Here is a 24,922-nt window from a genome sequence, read left to right on the forward strand (position 1 = left end):
CTCAGTAAGATCTGCAAAATATCCCTCTACAGCTGCAATCATCTCTTGATTGGAAGAAAAACACTGACCAGCGAGGAACAGTTTTAGTTTTGGGAAGAGATAGAAGTCAGAGGAAGCCAAAACTAGAGAATAGGGTGGATGGTCCAACAATTCATAGTGCAGATCCCTTAATTCTCCCATTGCCAAACCTTTGTAGGCAGGTGCATTGTCCTGATGAAAGATGATTTTTTCCCTTCTGCACACTGGGTCTTTTCTCACAAATTTTTTCGTCTAGTCTGGTTAAAAGATTGGTATAATATTCCCTGGTTATTGTTTTACCCTTTTCAAGATAAGTAATAAACAAAATGCCTTGAATAACCCAAAACACCAATGCCATGACCTTTCCTGGTGATTGAACCAATTTTGTCTTCTTTGGTGCTGAACAACCAGCTTCTGTCCACTGTTTTTGATTGCTGAGACTAGTTTGGATTCTGGTGGGTAATGGTGAATCTAAGTCTCATCCATAGTAATAAATCGACGCACAAAATCAGTTTTATTGTTCTTCAGACGCTGTTCAGAGATTTTCATGCAAATGCGTTTTTGATCTTCTGTGAGTTAGCGCAGCATCTGCCTTATGCAAAGATTTTTCATTTGCAATTCTTTGTGCAAAATATATCCTACACGTTCTTTTGAAATGCCTATAGTCAGCAATTTCACGCACTTATGAGCATCATATTCATCCAATTTATACTAGCTACAAATATATGACTCGTTACATGACTCAATGCACCTTGCCTTTGGGGTGTCCATTGACTTCTTTCCGAGTATTCTGTACACTGGATCACAAGCTAGATTCTTACATACAACAGTGACTGAGATTAACTGCTTGGTCAATCATTACCAAAACTTAATCTCTGTTGGGAAAAAGAAATAATAAAAGAAAAGAAAACATGATTATCTTAGTAAAAGTACATCAGACAGTTATTTGTTTCTTAAATTCTCATTACTTTAAATTTCTCTTTGCTGCTTGAAAGTTATTGTGTTGTTATCCAATTAAATTTAACTTCTTTTGATATTTACTATGTGAGTTATTCTTTTCCAGATGTTATGTAGGTCATAAGTGAGACATCCAAATCCTTGGGATTTTCAGATCACCATTTTTATTGAGGGCTTGTTTGGTTGATGAGCATTTCATAGGCTTGCTTGAATTTACGTTCGTGCTAGTTGGTTCAATATGATGTAAAGACTGAGTGATTTTTCAGTCAGTCTGTTGGCATATTTTCAAGTGCATGGTCAGAAAGATTTGCTTTTCTGTAATCAAGATACTTGATGCGTCATTTATGTTCCTTTTTTCTGTTTTGGGATTGTGCAGCCCATTTCACCTATGTAGGGTAGGTTACAGGTCCAGTAGATTTGGTTTAATTATCTTAGTAAAAGTGCATCAGCCGGGTGGACAAAAGAAGAAAGAAGATCTTTAGAAGACCTTCATATACTTTTTATTTTCACTGGTGGTTTAAATGTGCCCTTGATGTTGTATTTTTTGAGTTGTGTATTGTCTATTCTTTTGGATAATCTTTGTAATATAGGGGATGATTATGGCCTGATAATCTTTTTTTTTTATTTTTAGTTATATTTTTAAGGATTCTATGGATTGTTTTCTTGATGTTTTCATTTATTGTTATTATTATTATTATTATAATCCAATCATTCATAACTCTGCATGCAAAAACCTGCTTCTCACTCCCCTGCTCACACCCTAATTATACAGCTTCCAGGGATGACCTCTGGTTTTCCCCTGATCTCCCACCATTTTTTGTAAAACCTCTTCATCATTGATCCTATTAACAACCCCTTACTAACTTGTAGGTCTCTATCATATCACCCCAGTCTTCCTCCTATCCACCAGACTGTAAATTGCATCCTCTCAACCTTTTATAACTCTTTTTTCTTATTATTACAAATTCATTTTTCAGAACCTGCTCATCAGAACAAATTGTCAAGGCTCTGTTTTTTTAGGGTGCTAATAACACCTAGTTTATGTGTAATGTGGTGGTATGAGTCTCTGTGTATGCATCAGCTTATCTATGTTGGTCTAAATTACAGTAAAGAATATACAGCCCATGGAAAGATATGTAACAAGTGTATCCAGAAAAGGAAATATCATCTGTTCCAGTGGTGAATCGAATGTTTCTGTGTGTTGCTGAGGAAATTGTTTGAAGGTTTGTGGATGGGGCAAGATGGCAAATATGTCGTCAACATATCTTAGAAACTTTGGAGTTTAAGATTGCTAAATCCAGAGTTCTTTGCTCAGAATGTTCCATATAAAAGTTAGCCATAGAAGGGGAAAGTGGGGAGTCCATAGCTGTACATTCTTTTTTGTAGGTAGAAACAGTTTTGTCACATAAATTAACCATACTGAAGGATATCGGCAAAGAGGGCCATGAGAAAATTTGTCTTGTAAGAGAAGAACTATGTTAGTGATTGGGATATTCATGAAAAGGACAGTAATGACAAAACTGACTAATAAGTCTTTATTGCTGACTGTAATGTTTTTAATTTTGTTTATGAAGTGTTATGTGGTTTTTATGTAGAAGGGAAAATAAACTACCAACTTCTTAAGTGCTGCTGCTGCTGCAAGTTTCTTGGTTAGGTGATAATTAGAGTTGTCAGTTCCTTCAACTATTGGCCAAAGCAGTACATTATTTTTATGTATTTTTGGAAGGGCCCAAGCATGCATAGTGTCAACTTTTTAACTGTTTAGTGTTGATATCAGTTGGTTCATATTTTCTAGGTAAGATGTTTGTTTAAGCACGATAATAACATTACCTTTGTCAACTTTAATAATGATAATATCTTTATTCATTTTAAGTGATATTATGGTTGTTATTTCCTGTATTGTTCTTTAAAGATGCATCATTGCTGTATAAAAGCCGAAATAGCTCAGTTGGGAGAGCATTACACTGAAGATCTGAAGGTTCCTGGTTTGATCCTGGGATTCAGCAGGAAATTTTTGGCCGGCCTGGTTGGCTGAGTGGTTAGCTTATCTGCTCTCCAGCCAAAAGGCTGCAGGTTCAAATCCTGCCATAGGCATGGATGTTTGTGATTTTCTGTGAAAATACTAGTGGTGGTAGATGGTGTTGGTGTAGATGATGAAAGTAGTTGTGGTTTGTTGTAGTTGGTGGATTGAGTGGTGGAGACGGAAAGTTGTACGTAGGTGCCCTCCCTCAATGTGTCTTTGGACTCCCTGGAGGTATCATGTAATAATAACAAGGATTCTGGGAGTTTCTAACCGTATTTTTTCTGCTATATTAGTAGGAAAATGGATTTGTAGGCCTCTTTCTATAGAAAGATGCCTACACCACCATTGAAAATAAAAAATATACTGAACTCGTCTAAAGATCCTCTTCCTTCCCTTACCCACCTGGATGGATACCAGATCCATTACACTTATAATCTATCCTACATAGGTAAAATAGGCTGTATAATCCCAAAACAGAAAGAAGAACATAAGCAACACATCGCATACTTTCATCACAGAAAAGCAGATCTTTCTGATCATGACTTTGTTGACCATGTCTTTTTGTTTGGAGAATGATGAAATGCATTGCTTAAAATTTAGTAATCATGGAAACAGTTAATGACTTTAAGGCATTATTTGATAAGTAGCATGCTTGATAGTAGGCTTCACATGATGAGCCTTTTGATTCATTGGAGGCCTGATAGTAATAAAAGCTCTGGCTAGCTCAAAAACTGACCTTTTTAGATATTTTTTTAGCTGAATGATTGGATACAATATTGTTATCTCAATGGATTAAAATAGAAATGAATAAATTTGCATTGTTATTTAATAGCTCATGGTTGGGATGATGATGCAAGAGACATTTTCCAAGCCTTTTCAATTCTTAGTTTCACTTAGCCAGTTTCAAAAGGAGGTGGCAGGCTTTATCTTCCTGTCCTGTCCCCATATAAACTTCATTCCCATATAACCACCAACATAAACTTGAATTTATCTGTGTGTGGAGGAGGGGGGGGGGATAGAGAGTTTCCATGCTAGACCCAAATTATTTTTCCTAGTAATGTTAAGGACAAATACACATATTTCCAAAATTTTTTTTTTTTTAATGGAACATAATGAAAGCATATCAAAAGTTCCTGGCAAATAAGTCAGCTTATGTTCTTAGAGAATACAGAGACAAATGTAAGAAAGCTAAACACTGTGTAAAACTAGCTAAACAAAACTTATGGGAAGACTTTGGTAAGAACATAGTAAATAAATATCAAGAAGGTTGCAAGATATTCTGGAGGTTGTTGAAGAAGCTCGTAAATGGAGGAAAAAGTATTGTAAAAGGAATTAGAGATGATAAAGGTGACATGAAAACTGGAAAAAAAGATAACCTTGAAGTATGGAGTAATTACTTTGAAAAATTACTAAATGAAACAAGAAGTGATAGCAAAGTGGTAAAAAACACTCAACAGGCATGCAGTCATCATATTCATACTTGAAGTAGAAAAAGCCATAAAGGCTTGAAATGTGGAAAGGCAGCAGCAATAGGTGATATTCGACCAGAAATGCTGAAGTATGGAGGTATAAAAGTCCTACAGTGGCTGCACTGTATAGTTCAGAAGGCCTAGACAGAGGGACGAATTCCTGATGATTGGAGTAGAGCTCTCATAGTACCCATTTATAAAAAGGGAAATAAAATTGAATGTTATAATTACAGAGGTATATCCCTACTGAGTGTTCCAGGCAAGATTTATGCCAGTATACTTGAGAAACAGTTGAGAAGAATTGTGGAAGAAAAGCTTGGTTAAGAACAAGCTGGATTCAGGCCAAATAGAGGCTGTCAGGATCAGATCTTCACTTCATGACAAATAGTTGAGAAATCATGGGAATATAATAAAGATCTGTATTAAAGTTTGTAGATCTGGAAAAGGCATATGACAAGGTGCCAAGAGAGAAGTAGCTATTCAATATGCTACAGTTATATGGTGTCAATGGGGCATTATATCAAGCAATACTTAGTCTTTATTTGAGTTGTAAGTCAGCAGTTAGAATTGAAGGAAGTACAGGAGGATGGTTTAATGTAAAATCTGGTGTCAGACAAGGATATGCATTATTCCCTGTGTTATTCATTATCTATATGGATCACATTATGAAGGAAAGTGCTATTAAACCTGATATCAAAATTGGAGATGTTAATGTCAGCTCTTTGCTTTATGCGGACGATGTTATACTTCAAAATAAATCCACTACAAGTCTGCAAGATTCTCGGAGTAAATTGATAACTGTTTTAATAGATATGGTATGAAGGTCAGCAATAAGAAGACAAAGACAATAAAAATAGGCAGAATCATTGAAAATGCCAACTGCATTGTGAATGGAGAACCTATAGAACAAGTAAAACATTTCAGTTACTTAGCACGATTTTTAGTGAAGATGGTAAATTAAATATGGAAATAGACAACAGAATCAACAAAGCTGGTATGGTAGGAAGTCAAGTGAATTAATTCATATGGAATAAGAGAGAAATTAGTAACACTGAAAAACATTAAATTAGCTGAAGTTTTAACCAGTTTTAACTTATGGATCTGAGAGCTGGGTCAGAAGTAAAACACTTGACCAAAGACTAGAGATTGCAGATATGAGAGTCCTGAGAAAGATTAGGGGGAATGAACAGATGGCATCAATGACAATATCATATTAAAAATGAGGATTTTACTAAAGAACTTGACACTGTCAGCATTGAGCAATGCATTGGGTCAGTCATTTTCCTGCCAACCTGGCAGAGAACACCTGTTTTGCTAATCCCAGGTGGCATGGTCATTTAAACAGAATGTGCGAGGAAAGATTAGCAAAACAGGTGTTCTCTGCCAGATTGGCAGGAAAATGACCCAATTAAAGACCAAGATATAGGTGGATTGTTACAGTAACAAGTGTCTTAGACAATAGAAATGTAAGATCTGATAATATTGGAGTCTTGACAAGTAACAGACTGATTTGGAGGAAAATTGTAGATAGGAAGTTAATAATGATGTAAATTTTTCATATAGTACTATCATATCCTGTACACCTCTTGAGGGTACATGGCAGGAATTTGATGATAATGATGGAACCTATTCAAAGATGAATAATGTAGATTGGAAGATTTGTTCTGGATCTAGAGTGGAAAAAGGCATACTGGTAGCCATTACTGATTAAACTGATGTAGGTCTTCAGTAGCCTATTGTTATTGACCCTCTTCATTATTTTAGAATTATTTCACAGAGGAATGAGAGCCTTAATAGTTTAACAGTAGACTCGTCTCCCTCTCTCTCTCTCTCTCTCTCTCTCTCTCTTTGATGACTTACTATAGTTTGTTAATTCAGTTGGCACTTTAGCTAATTCACCTGGCACATTCAGTCATGCCGGGTAAATACAAAAGAGAAACCCAGTTGTAGTTCTGGTTCTCACTATCCTATTCAACACTTTAACTACAACAACTGACACACAGGCCTATAATTCGATGCTTGAGTTCTGTGACTCCCTTATGAAGTGGCACAATCTTGCCTTCCTCCCACTCCTTTGGAACTTCATCCAGAACAAATATGTTAAGACAGATGCTAACTTCCTGGCACGTTCCTTCAAAATATGTGGTGGTATATTATCTAGGTCCATGTGGTTAGCCTAGTGGCTATGCGCTTCGCAACCATATGCCTGGGGAACGAGTGTCCTAGGTTCGATTCCCGTCGATGACAAAGCAGGCAAACCGGCCTTGAGAACTCATCACTACAGGACATAGGATACATTGGGGCGTAGGGCTGACCTCCTTATCCTGTGAATGGTTGAGGTCTGAAGATTAATAAACCCTCGACACTGCAAGGTAAAAGAGGGTAAAAGGAAAATGAGATGAGATCGTTAAGCTTAATGTAATTAAGTTTAACTTAGTTTAGTGTAATTAAGTAGTATCATTAACCTTAAGCTGCAAAAAATGTCATGGAGGGCATATAAGGAGAAAGGTGACAAGCAAGCTCATGAACAGTATAAGAGTCAAGCAAGGCAGGAGAGTTGACAAGCATAGTAAGAAAAGTAAAATCAGATTATGAGAAGAACTTATCAAAGCAGGCAAAAGGAAATCCCATTGAATTCTTTCATTATGTGGCAAGTAGGAGGAGGAAGAATGACTATGAAAGAATGACTTTAATTAATGCAGATGGTAGAGAGGTAACAGAGGCAGACAAAATTATTGAGCTACTGAGTGACCATTTTGCAAAGGTATATCATCCAGGTGAAGGTATTGTTATGGCAGAGGTGATAGGGACTCACGTGAAAACAGAGCTTGATGACATCAAAGTACATAGGATATTATTATTATTATTATTATTAACATTTCACCTCCATGGAGTCAGAGAATCATCATGGGAGTTCACACTATTGCACAGTGCTCATCCAACACACATTAGTGCTCATCTGACCATTACACACAATGCTCACGGTCGAATGAGCATTGTGTGTAATGGTCAGATGAGCATTACACACAATGCTCATCCAACTGTGCCTTAACACGTTCATTGCCAATCACGCGATATCGTGTGATGTGAGTTCGTGTCACTTGGCCGATCACGCTTTATTGCATGGCCGTCGCTATCAAGTTTCTAAGCAGAATAGTATAGCGGCCACAGCGAAACAGCGCGTAATATTTATATTGGCCACTAGGGAAGGGATCGACTTTCGTGGAGTGGAGATGGCCGCCAGCCATTGTCTAATGTTTATGTTAGCCAGTGCACACAGTGGCGGCGTTCGGACAAGGCGACAACGCGACGATTTTGTTTAGTTATTCGTTGATTTAGCATGCTTGAAGTTTGGTTTTTATTTATTTTGAGTATTGTTTTTTTTTTTTTTTAGTAAGTTCCCTATAAATGTTGATTTTTGATAATTATTTTTTTCTATTTGTACGTTATTTTTAAAAATTCTATGTGATTATGTGATTATAAAAGACTGATAATTAAAGTTATAATTATTATATTTAAATGTTTTTTATTTGTAAAATATATAACTTATTTGACCGAATTACATATCACGCGATATCGCGTAATAGATATTTAGAGCACATAAATCCTATGTACATAATAATAAAAGCATATAAATAATATATTAACTTATTTTGAGCACAATAAAAACTAAATAAAAAAATAAAAAAAATTTGGCCACCACACGAAATTCCAATTTTCAGCTTGGCAACGAACGTGTTAAACTGATTCAGTGTGTCTACACCCACAACACACTCACAATGCATTCCAATCACTAACCACCCTCCATGCAAAGAACCTACTCCTCTGTTCACACCCTCCTTATACAGTTTCCAGTGATGGCCCCTTGTTCTACTCCCTTCTCTCATTCTATGAAAAATTTCTTCCACGTCAACCCGATAACCACCCCCGACTAGCTTGTATGTCTCAATCATATCCTCCTATTCACGAGGCTCTGCAACTTACATTTTTTACATCTGATTTGATTACATAAATTTACATTTGACGAGGATATGTTGGACCCTTTCCAACATATCCTCGTCACCATGAAAACCTGGCAACCAAATCTGAGCCCAATAATCCATATGAGACCTGATCAAGGCCTTATACAATGGAATCATAACCTCTCTATTTCTGCATGTCAGGGTCCTCTGCATTATTGCCATTATCCGATGTGATGTCTTCACAACTTGTGCAATGTAGCCCCTGAATTTCAGATCCTTGTCCACCATCACTCCTAGATCTCTCATCTTCTCTACTTCCGTTAAAGTTTCCATCAAGTGTATACTTTGCATCCCATCATTGCTTACCAAATCTCAAAACGTTACACTTTGCAACATTGAACTGATAGTTCCACTTACCTGCCCAATCATGCAATCTATTCAAGTCCTCTTGTAAGGCAAAAATATCTGCTTGACACTGCATTCCTCTCCCCAGTTTAGCATCATCATCTGCAAACAACTGGATATCACTAGTTAAACCCAACCCAATATCATTAACATACAAATTGAACAACAATGACCCCAAAACTGACTCCTGTGGCACACCGCTAGTTACCTTTCTTTTTTTGGATACTGCACCCCCATAAACAGCTTTTTGACACCTATCTGAGAGCCAGTCACTGATCCAATTTCATCTGTTTCAATTTATTTAAGAGCTTATCGTGTGGCAGTCTATCAAAAGCCTTTTCAAAATCTAAGTACACCACTGTATATGCATCACCCTGTTATAGTGCATAAGTAAGTTAGTGAAACATGATCTCCCCTTAACAAACCCCATGCTGATAACCACAGAGAATACTGCTGTTATCAACCCATTTCTGTATCCTACTTCTCACCATCTCTCCAGGACCTTCACCACAACTCCAGATATACAGACCGGCCTATAATTTGAAGCTACAGCCTTATCATCACCTTTATGCAGTGGAACAATTTTACCCTCTTTCCACTACCTTGGAACTTGTGCTGTTGTAAGACTTACTAAACAGGCATGCCAATGCTACTGCCAATTCCCTGGAACATTCCCTTAAGATGAGTGGTGATATGTCATCAAATCCTATTGCCTTATTGACATCAAATTTATTTATTTCCTCAAATACCTCTTGCTCACTCACAGTTAAGCCATCCTCTCCTATGTCCTCTACACTTAAGTTCCTCTACACTTAATCAATTTATAAGGGGGTTTCACTCTGATCAGGATGGAAACCCCCCCCTTATGAATTGATCACTGAATACCTCAACAATGTCTTCTGCAGTAGTTACCATACTACCATGTTCATCCTTTAACTTCATCTTACCACGATCACTTTTCCTTCTGCTTGCCACAATTCTAAAAAACTCTCTAAGGTTTTTCTTTGCCTGATTTGTCAATTTCTGCTCATACTCTTCTTTTGTTTCCCTTACTAACTGAGTCACTCTCCTGGCTTGTTCTTTATACTCTTCGTGTGACTGATTATCACCATTATTCATCTTGTACTTCCAAGTACCTTCTTTTTCCAGATTTCATGTTTAAGCTCCACATTCATCCATTTTACCTACCTTATTCAACCTTTTGGCCCTCTGAATTCATTTCGTGCATTGATGCTGTTATGTATTTCTTTGTCAGTTCCCATGCAGCATATATTTCCTTACCACTCATCTCCTCGTTCCACATTATAGTTCCAAGCTGTCTCTTAATCTTGTCATAATCACCAGCCTTATAATTTCACATATATATCCTCACAAAAGTCTGCATATGACTAGCCACAACACAGGTGATTATTTAATGATCGCTTCCACCAACTGGAGGAAAATGTGAAACTCCCCCTCTAACAATTACATCCTCTGATGAAATGATGAGATCTAGAACTCTTGATCCTTGTGTGGCCTTCTTTACTTGCTGCCTGAGATAGTTATCTCTCAAGAACTCGAGAAATTCGTTTTCCTTATTCCCAGATGCTATCTCTTCATTCCAATCTATACCACTATACCAATATATATAATTAAAATCACCCATAATAATTCCCCTTCCTTTGTTCACTAATCCAAGTTGTTTATACATTTCTTCATCACCACCTTCCACATTCCCAGTCCTATAGCAACATCCAACTAATTACGCCTTCCTCTGAACCTCTATGTTACACCACACTGCTTCGCAACCACTATTTCACCCTTTCATGTCTATCTTATGTGGACTTAATTCCGCTACTATCAGCAGCAGCACTTCCCCTTTCTATCCTCGCGAAAAATACTGTACCCTTCCATTTCTATTTCCGTTATGATATCTCTTCATTCAACCATGTTTCACTTATTCAAATAATTTGGGGGCGAATAAACTCAAACACTGAAACCATTTCAATCCCTTTATTCCTGATACCTCTGGCATTTATATACAGATACAGCAGTTCATTCTTAGGTCTTTAGCCAGTCCTACCCAAGCCATGTTTTGGTTGTTATTTCCCCACTACCTGCCCAATCTCCTTTATCACCGCTTACCACATACATCTGCTCAGTCTCAACTTCTCCACCCACATGGCAATATATTCCATCTTCATATACACATTCACTCTATCTTTGCCATGACTCCCTGTCCACCTGAGCTCCCCCCATTTCCCTGTTCCTCTTGTATTCCCATTCTCTCTACCTCTCTCATGCTACTACTGTTTCCACTGCCAAGCACTCTCCTGATTTTTCTCTTCATCTCTTCCTTCTAATCTCTGGCATGCACCACACACATTGTACTTCCACCCAGCAACACTCACTCACTCCAAAGCCATTTAAATGCAGTCCATCACGCCTGTATAATTTCATTCAACCCTCAGACACATGCCATATATCCACAAACTCCACTCCCTTCTCCTCACACAGTTCTGCTAGCATACCATTCATTATTTTGGCCTCTCTGTCGTAACTCATTATCATCATATCTAGGTAACACACTGACAACCTTTCCTACTACACTGTTATCTTTCACTCTTCTCAATAGTCTCCTGATATTCATCCTCACATCCTTCTTATGTCCACTCAGATCATTTGTCCCTACAATCACAACTAACTCTCTTGCTCGTTTCTTCCTCGTGTCCAATGCTTTAATTATCATACACATTCTCCTGGATAGCTGACTTTATGGACTCTGTCAGTAACTAGCTCTCTAATTATGGAGTCTCCATATACTGCTATCCTGGAATCACTCGTCACATCTTTTACTCTTTTTTCTTTCATTCTGTTCTTTTGCACACCTTCATTAGCTTCCACTAGACGTCTAACATCACTCCACATATCCTTCATTTCATTTTTCATTTCCAATAATTGTTTCATTAAATCTTGCATTCTGACAATTTCACTCTCTATCTCGCCACCTCTCGTTTGGTCGCACTTTATTTCCTTTTCCTCATTCATACTTCCATTTACTCCCTTATCATTAACTTTCATTTGTACATCTTTATCAATTGTAAATTTTTCATTATCAATTGTAAATTTTTCCATAACTTTTGCTTCTACATCCTTGCATTCTTCACTCTCTCTCTCAGTTTGCCCTGCTTTCATTTCATTTCCGTTTTTCGTAATTTTTTCCATTCAAACTTTCACTTCTACATCCTTGCATTCTTTCACTCCATCATTTTCTCTACCTTTTGTTTCATTTCCATTTCTTTCATGTACACCATCTACCTTTGCAGTCAGTTTTGCATTCTTTGTATCGTGGTCCAACAATATGTCGCACTTGCTGAATCTGAATGCAAATTCAGCTGTGGGAGTATCACAGCTGAATTTGTGGAATATCAGCTTACAATTTACAAGAATGTGCAGGTGAACTGATGATGCCTTTGACTAGGCTGTTTAATTTAAGTCTCAGCTCTGGCAAAGTCCCAGGTAGAAGGAGGGCAAAATGATTCTTTAGCATGAAGGAGGATCTAAGTCTGGTATCAAATTATAGAGCAACTAGTATCTCAGGAACAGTGTAAAAGTACAGGAAAAGTTGGTCAAAAAAAGAATTCAAGAATGGGTGGATAAGGATATGATACTCGGTGGGGGGGGGGGGGGGACTTGGCTTGGTGAATGGTCAGTTCCTTAGTAATCTACTAACATTTTATAATGACAACTGAGGTTGGATACAGGAAATGGCTTCACACTGATAGATTTTGTAAAAGCATTTGACAGGATACTACACGGAACTCTGTTACACAAACTCCAACAAATGGGGATAAATATCAAGCTGGTGATGTAGATACAAGGGCGACACATGGACAGATACCAAAAAAGTATATGGAGGACCAAAATCCAGGAGAAGGCAGGTGACTAGTGGTGTGCTGTAGGACTCTGTGCTTGGACCACTGCTGTTTAATATGTTCATAAATGATATAGCAAATAATTTGATGGAAGACATTCCTTTTTTTGCTGATGATTCCATGTTTGGTAGGCTAATAGTTAATCAGCATGATGATGATTTAAATAGGCTGACAGTATGGGTGAAACATAATGGATGTCAGTTTAATGTGGAGAAATGTCAAGTTATGCATTTTGCAATAAATAGATTACAAGCTGTACCACATTGATGAAACCTTACTCCAGGAAATAAATGAAGCTAGGGATTTGGAAGTGGTAGCAGATAGAGGGTTGAAGTTTAGAGGGCATAATACTAAGGTTCTTGAGGTAGTCCTTGGCTATTGAAGAACACTAGCAAGTAGAGGTAAGGAAGTTGTTATTCCTCTTTATAAGGCCCTAATATGTCCACACCTGAATTACTCTGCTCAGTGTTGAAAGTTTGGTTAGACTATAATAAATTTAGTTTAATCCTTTATCTAAGTGTGAGCAAACAAAGTTTGCGCCTGAAAGTATCTTCAGGACTGGGGTAAGGTGGTATAACACCGGGCAACTCGTTGCAAAGGTGGAGCAAGCTGACATCACTCCTATCTCAGTATCTCCCATAATGCAAAACACATCTCCTTGCGGATATGTATAATGTTATGCATTAAGGCCTTCCCTTAAAGGCCCTTCCCTTAATGCATAACATTAGACATATCTGCAAGGAGATGTGTTTTGCATTATGGGAGATACTGAGATAGGAGTGATGTCAGCTTGCTCCACCTTTGCAACGAGTAGCCCGGTGTTGTACCACCTTACCCCAGTCCTGAAGATACTTTCAGGTGCAAACTTTGTTTGCTCACACTTGGATAAAGGATTAAACTAAATTTATTATACTCTGCTCAGTTCTGGTTACTTGGTTTTCTTGGGAATAAGGAAGTGGTAGAGAGCATCCAGAGGCAAGTGACCAAGATAGTGAGTGGTCTTTCTGTGGAATACTCCCCGTGAAGGTAGATTAAAGGTTTGTACGTTGCAATAGTACCAAACATCACTATTCCTTTCAGTGATTGCCAGCATTCACGAGTTGCCCTAGCAGGGTGCACCAACTCTCAGGCGGTGCATAAAGTATTTACTGAAATAAAGAGCCGAGAGTTTTTGCTCTCTTAAGATTTCTGTCAGGTCTCTGAGGAGAACCAACCAGTTCGAAACAACTGTCAGGCCAGTAAAACCTTATCAAAATGGACATAAAAGGTGAATATATGGATGCTTGGGCAAGCGCTCATGTCTTCTATGTGGTCCGCACTAGGACAACTCGTGAATGCCAGCGAGTGTATTCCTGTAAGCTCTCTGGTCACCTTTTTTTATGACACTTTGATAGTTTCTACATTCGGCTTTGAAATAATGCTGGATTTAATATCCACTTGATTTATATAATTTTGCATCACTGAAATGAAGCCTTTTGGCTCTTTATTTTAGTAATCACTATTCCTATTCTCTGTATCTGAGGTATATCTGTAGAGATATCCAAACTACTAATAAAATATAACTTTCACACCACATTCAAACCTCATGTTAAATTAACAACTCTGATCTGCACTCCTAAGGACAAACTCCATCTCCTGGCATATCCTGGAGTATGTGAAGCTCCATGTGACTCTCACTTGGCTTACTATGGAGAGACAGGAAGATTTGTTAATATATCTTCCTGTCTATAACATATGTAGGAAGATATGTTAACATATCTTCCTACCATTATTATGACACGCCTGGACTTGCAACCACACTTTAGATGCCCCTCTTCCTGACAAAAATTATCTTTCTGACCTAATGACTGCTATGAAGTACCTTTATTTTCTTCCATCTAATCTTGTACTTTATAGAAGTTATTACAAGTCAGAAAGATTACTTTTAGTCAGCTATTACAGTATTACAGTAATAGCTGTAATACTTTTTTTTACAACATTAGAGGGCACCAAAATAGGACTGTATACCTTTTGTCCATTACAGTTTGAATTATTTCACTTACTCATTGTCACATGTTATAATTTAGTTGGTTTGTAATACTGTTTAAAATATGTTTTGAATCAGCAAGCTCTTGCTAGGTAATTGTCGTAAGCGATGATTGCACATCTTATAATAATCGTTTCCATATATCTCCCTTGTATCCTTTGATACCTTTTATTATACTAACTTTTTAAAATAAATTACTTTTTAAATACTAAATATTAGCCATATTCTCCAATACATGTAGCAATTATTCTTAATTCTTAATTGCACAATGCATAATTATGCATAATGATGATTATGCATAATCTTCTATTTATCAAATTCCACAACATATATATATAAAAGTTTACACATTTTCTTCACAACTGGGCTACTTGTGTATAGAGGCTAATGGCTTTACATTACTTGCCTTAGTATCCCATAATGCAAAGCTCACATTCCTTTGAGTGTCTAATGCTAAGCATCATAGGAAGGACCACTGCCCAGACTGGTTTCGACCTTTATTGAGTGGGTGTCAGATCCAGAAGAGATACCAAGGTTGAAGTAAGTAATGCAGAGTCATATTTTTCACATTCAAGTAGTGAAAAGGTGTATCACCTTATTATTAATTTACTCTGGATTAGAGATAGGTGCTGAAAGGAAATGTATGATTCTGCATTACTTCAACCTTGGTATCTCTTCTAGGGCTGGCTCCCACTGATGAGACCTCAATAATGGTCGAAACCAGTCTGGGTAGTGGCCCTTCCTATAATGCTTAGCATTATACACACCCAAACGGATGTGTGCTTTGCATTATAAGATACTAAGGCATTAATGTGAAGTCATTAGCCTCTATATACAAGTAGCTTCAGTTGTGAGGAAACTTAATGCATATACTTTGTTTGTTTACGCTTGGATAAAGGATTAAACCAAGAAAATAATTTCTTGGCATCTTTAACTTATAATTTAACTAAGTGAAAAAACTTTAATTAATGAATTTTGTGAAGATCCCATCTTCTCATGTTTCTCAGCCAGAAAATCTTCTTTACATTCAAGATAGCTAAGTTAATCTAAAAGATCCAATAATAATAATAATAATAGTAAATTTAAAAATTTCCCGTAACTCAACCACTTTGAAGGCAGAGCTGTTGAGTTTATGGGAATTAGGACTGTCTTAAAAATATTTTATTCCATAGTTTTCATTGCTCTAATGTACATTTATAGACACTGGTTCAACATGTAGAATACTTTTCTGTGCTTTTAGATTTGACGAATGGGTTCTTTCTGTACAACTAGATGAGTACCTTTCTGTGCTTGCAGCTAGTCCTAATGGAAAGATAAAGAGATGGAGTTCATCAACATCCTCTGTGGTTTGTTCTTTTAATATTTTCATGTGTTCTCTTTTAATAATAATATCAATAGAAAAAAGAATCGGGTCTTTTTTTTTTTTCTTAAAAATTAAGGGGGGAAAAAAGGACCTGTATGTACACTTAAATGCTGATTATCAGTAATGTTTTTGTTGAGAGATAATAAAACGTAGGAATAATAATTAACTAACTTTCAGTTAAATTATATTGTATGAGACAACAAATCCTTATTTTTATCCTTTACTCAAGTGTAAGTAGAGTTTGCACATGAAGTTTGTTTGTGTGGCCTTTTGTAAAGGATCAAAACAAAAATATAATTTCTTGTTTAGTATAATTTACTTTGTAACCAAGAAGCACTAAAACTTTATGATTTTCATTTAGTTATTAAATTATCAATCAGTAATTCACTTTGATCACTAATGTATCTTTGTTAAGCACAAGAGTATTAGATATATGCACAGACACAATAGAAAAGCAAAACAGACTCCATGCAATCCTACCTGATGTACTCTCTAAGCATAGCAAGGATCTTGATCATTCAGCAGATAATCTCATGATCGCAGTCTCCCAGATTTACGTTAGATTGAGATATCCATATTTTTTTCAATTAGGAGAATGTTGTAGAGCTGTAGCAGATTCCAGAAACCATCAATGTTTTAGCACAAGAAGAATTCAAGAAAGTGAACACCTATCATATGAAAAAATCACTAATCTGGTCAGAAAGGTATTAGAGCTACAGTTACCATCAGAACAAACTGGAATTAATTCATCATTATTATTATTATCATAATACAAGTATCTCCATGGAATTAAGACTCATGGAAGACCCAATCTAACCATTATTCACACAATACCTATCATGCCTCTCCTTAAACTCTGGAATACATCTTTGGAATACACACCTACCTTTAGCAATTCATTCCATTCATTTACCACTCTCCAAGCAAAAACCCTTGTCCACACATCCTTGCTAACCACACTCTTACATAACTTCCAGGGGTGACTCCCTTGTTCTCCCCCTACTCGTCACGTATTGCGAAATTTATTTTGTGTCAGTCTTATAGAATTCCCTTAGTAATTTATAAGTTTCTGTCATATCCGCTTGCCTTTGCCTGTCAACTAAACTGTGAAACCCACGTACTTTTAATCTGTCATCATATGCAGCAGTCTACAGAGCTGTCATCAACTTGGTCACTTGTCTCTGAATCCTTTTATGACTACTCTGAAATCTTTTTTTTGACTACTCTTCATTGATTTGCAACCAAATCAGTGAAGAGTAGTCAAATTGTGGCTGCATCATACCCTTATGAAGAGGAATAATAACCTCTCTATCTTTACTAGTTAGTATGTGTTTTTCAACATCCAAGTAATCCTTTGAGCTATTTTACTATTTGCAACACGTCCTCCGAACTTCAACCCTCTGTCCACCATTCTTCCTAAATCCCATTCCTCATCTCCTTCCTGCAATTTAGTACCATCAATATGATCAAAAGTATGTAATATTTTCATTGTAAAGGGTGTAATCTTACATTTTGCATCATTAGCAAACAACTGAATATTCCCTTTTAAATCATTTCCTAAATCACAAATATACAAATTAAATAGTAGTGGCCCTAGTACAGTGCCCTGAGGCACTTTGCTAACCACCCTCATTTGCCTTGATTCCACTCCACCATATACTACACTCTGATGTCTGTCAGCCATTCCTCCTTCCTCCCAAATCCATGCCACCAACTTCATATCCACTCATATTTGCTCCAAATTATGTAAGCGTTTTCCATGTGGTATTCTGTCAAATGCATTTGCAAAGCCAGCAGTATCACGGAGCAACCATTTCCTTTATTCAATTCTGCTATCACTTTATTATAAAATGTGAATAAATTACTGAGGCAGAAACTTCCTTCTACAGTGCCATGCAGCCCACCATAGAGTATCATATTCTTATCCATCTATTCCTGAATTTAACCTTTTAAAAAACTTTTCCATTACTAGGGAATTGGCAGTAGCATTGGCATGTCTGTTTAATAAGAGTCTTACAACAGCACAGATTCCAGGGGAGTCTGTGCTGTTGTAAGGAAGGAGCATAAAATTGTTCCACTGCATAATAAAGGTGATGATAAAACCTGAGTTTCCAGGATAAAAATTTCATTTGCCTATTATAGAGATTGACTAACCCGGGAACCAGTCAAAGAAAGGCTTAAAAAAAGATCCTCTAGTCAGCGAGTAGACTAGAACACAAGTCTTTATTTGGATGGCCTAGCAAAGAAGATGCAAACACTACTTCTACTGAGCAATGGGGCCTTTGTGACACAGACCTTCCCATTATCATTATTATTATACAAAGTATAATGATAATGGGAAGGCCGTTTCAGGTAGAGTGATCCCAATTTTCTCTTTTGATAACAAATATCAAAAGGGAAAATTGGACAGTGACACATTTGTGTACTTTCTAAGGAATTCTCTTTTCTTTGATTTTAGATCATTCTCCATACTTCTTTTTATGCTCCATAAAAGCCATATTCCAGTTGTTTAGAAACCGTCCCAATATTTTTTTTAGTTTAATTTTATTTCATTTCTTATTCTTTTATATTTTTCACATGTGGCTATATTAGTCTTATCTTGTAATTATCTCAGCTTATCAAGTTTATTAGATGCATGTTTTGTGGTTTTTGATACTGATTTTATTTTTTTTCAGTATACCAGGAATACACTCCATCTTGTTTTGCTTTCCCATTGAGAATCTATATCTTCTGTATTACTAATAACGTTATTTTTTTTTATTATTATTTCCTTGTATTTATTTATTTTGTTTTTTCACTCTATTTGTATTTGTTGGAATCTAAATTTTCCTGTCACTAGTCGACTACAATCACTACAAATGTCTGTAGATGTTAGAACTCTAATATCCTATATTTCATCTGGTTTTGCTCTTCTGTTAGTTATTATATAATCTATGGTTGTTTGCCCTCTGTTATTTTTCCACGTTATTTTGTGTTAACTCTTGTGATTAAAGAAAGTATTATTTATTCTAAATTCATTATGTGTATCAACACTGAAGCAGTCTTATTTCTTTTGAGTTTTGAGTTGTTTCATTGAATCTTTGACATGTGCCAGGTATTACACTATTTCTAATCCTTGCATTTAAGTTTCCTGCCAATATTATTAATTTAGTTGATGATTCATCATTTTTATAATATGTATACAATATTTTATAATAATAAAATTCATCTTTTTTTTTTTTGTCAGTTTTCCTTCCTTAGGGGCTGTAACCACTGATTTATCTAGAGTTTTATTTTGCAATTTTATTTTTATTCACAGTATTCTTTCAAATATGTATTCCCATTCTTTTATTTAATTTTGAAACTCCTCATGTATTATTATACCTACACACATTCTTTAGCCCTTTCTTGTTTCTTTACTTTACTAAAAAAATTTGGTAGTTTTTTAATTTATATATTTGTTTACCTTTCTTTTTTTTGTTTGTTTCTGACACGCATACTATTTTTATGTTTTGCTTATCCTCTTCACTTAATTCTTCTTGTTTTCGATTTAAGTGAAAAAATGTTCCAACTTCCAATGCTTAATGTTTTCCATTTCCAGTGCCTTTTCCATTGTTCTTTTCTGGTCATATCCTGGATAGTCTAGCTGCATCTTGTATTTTTCTATGAGAGTTTAATTATTATTATTATTATTTGACACCTCCAGGGAGTCCAAGGACTCATCAAGGGAGGACACCTGCTCTACAACTCCGTCTCCACCATTCAATATCCAACTCACCACAACTACACCAACACCATCTACTACCGACCACCACTGGTATTTGCACAGACAATCACAAACATCCATGCCCATGGCAGGATTTGAACCGGCAGCCTTTTGGCTGGAGAGCAGAACACTAACCACTCGGCCAACCAGGCTGGCAATTTTTGCATTGTACAAGCGAGTTCCTAGCACTACTTGTTGATGCCCCTGCTTTTGCCAGGCATGTATATCATACTGTATTAATAATGCTGTGCAGCACTTAGAAAAAAGACATGATAGAGGGATTAGAGGTGAAATAATCAGAAGTATATCAAGTGTTTAATTGAGCTAGATGTTAATAAAGCTGTGGAAATAAATGACATATCACCACATATTTTTAGGGAATGTGCAATTTCTTGAAATCTGTAACCCCTTACAATATTGTCTGAACTTAACCACTCTGATTACATGCCATTCTCAAAGTTTTGGGACGTAATCACTATTAACTGCTTATAATTGTTTTATTTTTTATAATAATATGTGCCTTGTATTTAAATTGTAAAAGCTACCCATTGTTTCTTTCTCTTTTAACTTGATTAGTGGTAAGTCCTGTTAATTCAGTGCATTCTGTGACTGAGCACAGTATATAAGCCATACTGTGCAATTCATGCCATGCGATCGTTTGGAATGTCGTCCGCTGATTTTCTTCCCCCCCCCCCCATTCATGTCTTTGTAACATAGAATTTATATATTGGAGTTAAATAAATTATATTTTTCTGAACATGTGTCATCTGTTATAAAAATATAATATGATTAATGGATGTTTTACATGCAAAGTTGTGGATGAGTGGAATGCATTGCTGGGTTGTGTTTATGAATTAGGAATGTGTATGAGTTGAAGATTCAGTATGACAGATATGTTGCTCTCTGAATGAGACCTTCCACAATGAGGCTGTTCACTCCATGAAGGTTTGCCATAATAATGCACATGTTTTGTTGTAAGCTGATTGTTATTAGTACTTGGTATATTTTAACTCTATCATATATGTGGGAAAAAAAAAAAGACTAGTTATATTGTATTGTGTTGTACTGTTTCAGGAAACCTCATTAACTCTATTTCCTGAAAAACCAGAAAGCTCACATGCATCTTGGCCTGCAGCACTCTTGGCTTTTGGAAATGGTTCCTTTTGTGTTGGCGATAATGTTGGTCGAATATATATTCATGGAAATAATAAAACTCGTTGCCTAAAGGTAATGATTTTTTCTTTTTTCATAATTTAACTTTTACAGCAATAAATAGTTCCATCAAATATATGTACATTCAATATTAATTCATTTTAATTAGTTAATAATCATTGTACTTGTAAAACTACTCTCCACTCTGCAGCTTATATGACTAGTGTGACGTTAATTGTGAATGTCTTCAAATAATAAATGATTTTCATTCTCAAGCTTGAGATTTACACTGACTGTTTGACACTTCAAGTGTCACTTGAAAAAGTGACATATTTGGTTTCCAGTAATGTTCCCTTTAAGCTGTATATGCATGTGCACATCCATTGAAAAAGGAGCGCATGCATCTAGTAACTGCAAACACAAAAATTTTGCTTTGAGATTTCTAATTTACTGTCAATAATTTTTGAATATAGTATAAAAATGAATCATATGATAAATTATACTTGTCAGTTATTTTATTTAGTAATTTCTCCAAAGTCTCCACTCCGGTATTACTCTAACCCTTTTTAATTTAATGCACTTGAATTACTTACTTTTAGCCTGCACTGATGAACTGATGCTGATGACAGCAAGTTGTAAAGGCATATTTGTTTAGAATGCCTACTGTCTAGGCAGTCAACTGAACAGGTGCAAATAGTGATGGATTTTTTTGTAGTCGTGTATATTTAAGCAAATAATTTTAGTGCTTGCAATTTTGCATGTTAGAGCTAGATGAAAACAGGTCAACATTAATAAGAGAAATATTAGCAATTTAGTGCCCTTTTTTACCCCCCAATCATCTATGTAAATGATAATGATTAGGCAGAATGAACTCATGAACTCTTTCCACTTCTGCTTTATACTTCCACATATATCCATTTTTGGCAGTGACCTTTTCTTGTTTCATTGCTTCCCAAACAAGTACCTCATGATCACTCTTATCACCCAGCAGCAGTGTCAACACTTCATTAACAACTACATCTTGTTTAGTTATCACCAAATTCAAAGCATTAAAGCCTCTAGTTGTTTCAATCACATGCTGCTTAAGACACTTATCTCTCAGAAATTCCACAAACTTGCTCTCCTTGTTCCCATACACTATGTCCTCCATCCATTCTATATTCCTGTAATTAATGTCTCCCCATCAGGATCACCTTCTTTTTTCATGCCCAACTAATTTGCCTAAACATTTCATGATCAGTATTCTCTGCATTCCCTGGCCTAAAACAGCATCCTATCAGATATACTAACCTATTTATTTCAACTTCACACCACACAGATTCAAAATTTGTACATGCACTATCAACTTCCACACTTTGCAGATACAATTCCTCTGCAATCATTAACAGTACTCCCCTTCTCTTTTCGCATTTCTATCTTTCTAGAAAATTATATATCCTTTTTAATACTATTTCTGATATCGCATCCTCCTCAGACAACCAAGTTTCACTTATTCCAGTTATCTTTGGGCATACCATCTAAATCAGTGCAACAAACTCAGCTCTCTTGTTCCAAATACTCCTTTTATTTGTGTATAAACATAACAATCCCTATGTGTTTGAGGCCATTCTACTAGCACCAACATTCTCTATTCTAGCTGCTATACCACACCTCTCTCTTCAGTCTGACCACTCCTGTTTCCCTGATCCTGGCTCTGATTTCCATTCCTACCTGTTTCATCCTCACCTTTATGCATTCCATTATCTTGTGCTGCTGCTGCAACCACACATCCATCTTCCTCCTGCCATACAATCTATATTCATGTGTGCTATCCTGCTTCACAGGTCATTGATCATTTGCTACATTAACTTCTTGACTCTGTGCCTTCTCAGAAAACAAGACTTTCTAAATGCCCAACACCAAACCATTTCAAATGTAATCCATCAGCTTTAAATCATTCCAACTTCCCTTCAAATTCATTCCAGAGATTTACCAGTTGTGAACCCCGTTTGCTCCACATAACTAAGCCATCTTACTATTCATTATCTCTGCTCTCCTTCTCAGTTCACTGTTGTCGTATCTGGGCAACATGCCTACGACTTTCCCAACAACATTATTCTTCTTTACCTGCTGCAACAACTTCCTCAAGTTTCTATCTACATTCCTTTTCTCTCCAACTAAGTCATTTATGCCCAAGACTATCACGAATTTTGATGTCTGGTATTTCCTTTGTTGCAATGCATCAGTTATTTGCTTCATTGTTCCATCAGGAAAGCATGTTTTGTGCACTTTATTAGTAATCACACCTCTAATGATCGAGTCCCCATACACTAATATATGACTATCCTTTGACTCTTTCTTCACAATATTAACGTCCTCCTTCTCGTTATCATCAACCAATCTCTCCTTTATATGTTTAATCTTTTGTAATTTCGCCATTGTACTCAATTACTCTGGGGTAAGTGAAGTTTTCTACCCACTCTAGATTCTTAGAATCAACTTCAATTTTCAGATTGGTGTTTCTTTTTCCTATTAGTATCATTTTTGTTTTGTCTATATTTAAGTTTAATCCAAATTTTTTACATACTTCCTTTATTTTATCAGAAATTCATAGATATTCTTCCGTGCTTGCAAGTAATGCATTATTATTATTATTATTATTCAGGCCTCCATAGAGTCAAGAGACTCATCATGGGAGGTCCTTCTTAGGAAACAGAAAATCTATCATACACTCCTTGAAATCAGTGACTATCCTTGCTCTCACCACTCTATCAGGCAATGCATTCCATGGTTCAACAATCCTGCATGCAAAGAAACCACTCCTTACCCTCTTGCTCACAGCTTCCTTTCGTAACTTCCAGGGATGACCACTTGTCATCGCTCCTTCTCATTGTTCCAACAAGTGAAAGAACTCCTCAGTGTCAGCCCTGTAACTGCCTCTCAATAGTTTAAAAGTCTTGATCATATCACCTCTCCTTCTTCTATACACCAAACTCTGCAGTCCACATTCCCTCAGCCAATCCTCATAACTAACATTGTACAGTCCAAGCCATCTTTGTTATTTGCAGTTAATTTATCACCTTCAAATCCTGGGGACCAAATTTGAGAACAGTAGCCTAAGTGTGGTCTGATCAGGTTCTTATGCAACAGAATGATAACTCTTTTATCTCTACAGGTCAGCATCCTTCTCAGTATTGAAGCAATCCTCTGGGTTACCTTCACCACTTTTGCAATATACTACCTGAATTTCAGTTTTCTCTCAGTCATCACCCCAAAGAACTCTTGTATCTCCTACTTCCTCCAGTACATCTCCTCCAATCGAGTATGCAGCCTACCATCGACGGATACTAAACTTCAAGACTTTACATTTTGCTGCATTAAACTGATACCCCTATTCATATGCCAACCATTCTAGTTTATTCAAATCCTCTTGCAGAGCTGCCACATCTGCACTATTACTGATAACCCTTCCCAGCTTCACATAATGTGCAAACAACTGAATATCCCTTGCAATCCATTGATGATGGCATTGATATAAAGGTTGAACAATACAGGTCCCAGTACTGAGCCCTGTGGAACAACACTTGTAACATTCTGCTTCCTTGATATTGCCCCACCATTACACAACTCTCTGATACCTATCAGGCAGCCAATTCTGAATCCAGTTGATTAAAATGACATTTAAACCCATGTGCTTCAACTTAAATATCAGCTTATCATGTGGCGCCCTGCGAAATGCCTTTGCAAAATCCAAAAAAATGGCAGTATATGCCTTTCTCTCATCAACTTTGCTTGTCACTTTATTATAAAAGGCAGTTATATTACTAAAGCAAGAGTGCCCTAAATAAAAATCCATGTTGATTCTCACAGATAACATTACTCTCATCTGCCCAATGTTGTATATAGTTC

At 36.4% G+C, this 24,922-nt stretch overlaps 1 protein-coding gene across 1 annotated transcript in view; it reads left to right on the forward strand.

The window, feature by feature from the left end:
- The window catches only part of LOC150100219 (telomerase protein component 1-like), a 1,179,105-nt gene that overhangs the window by 1,103,533 nt on the left and 50,650 nt on the right, over positions 1 to 24,922 (forward strand). The window contains exons 49-50 of the mRNA XM_090402391.1: positions 16,015 to 16,120; positions 20,957 to 21,109. Of these exons, the coding sequence (XP_090258517.1) occupies positions 16,015 to 16,120; positions 20,957 to 21,109 (259 nt within the window). The remainder of the gene's footprint in view (positions 1 to 16,014; positions 16,121 to 20,956; positions 21,110 to 24,922) is intronic.

Source organism: Typopeltis vanoorti, chromosome 13, assembly GCF_054136105.1.
Source record: "Typopeltis vanoorti isolate ZY-2024b chromosome 13, IOZ_Tvanoo_1.0, whole genome shotgun sequence".
NCBI classification, from domain to species: domain Eukaryota; kingdom Metazoa; phylum Arthropoda; class Arachnida; order Uropygi; family Thelyphonidae; genus Typopeltis; species Typopeltis vanoorti.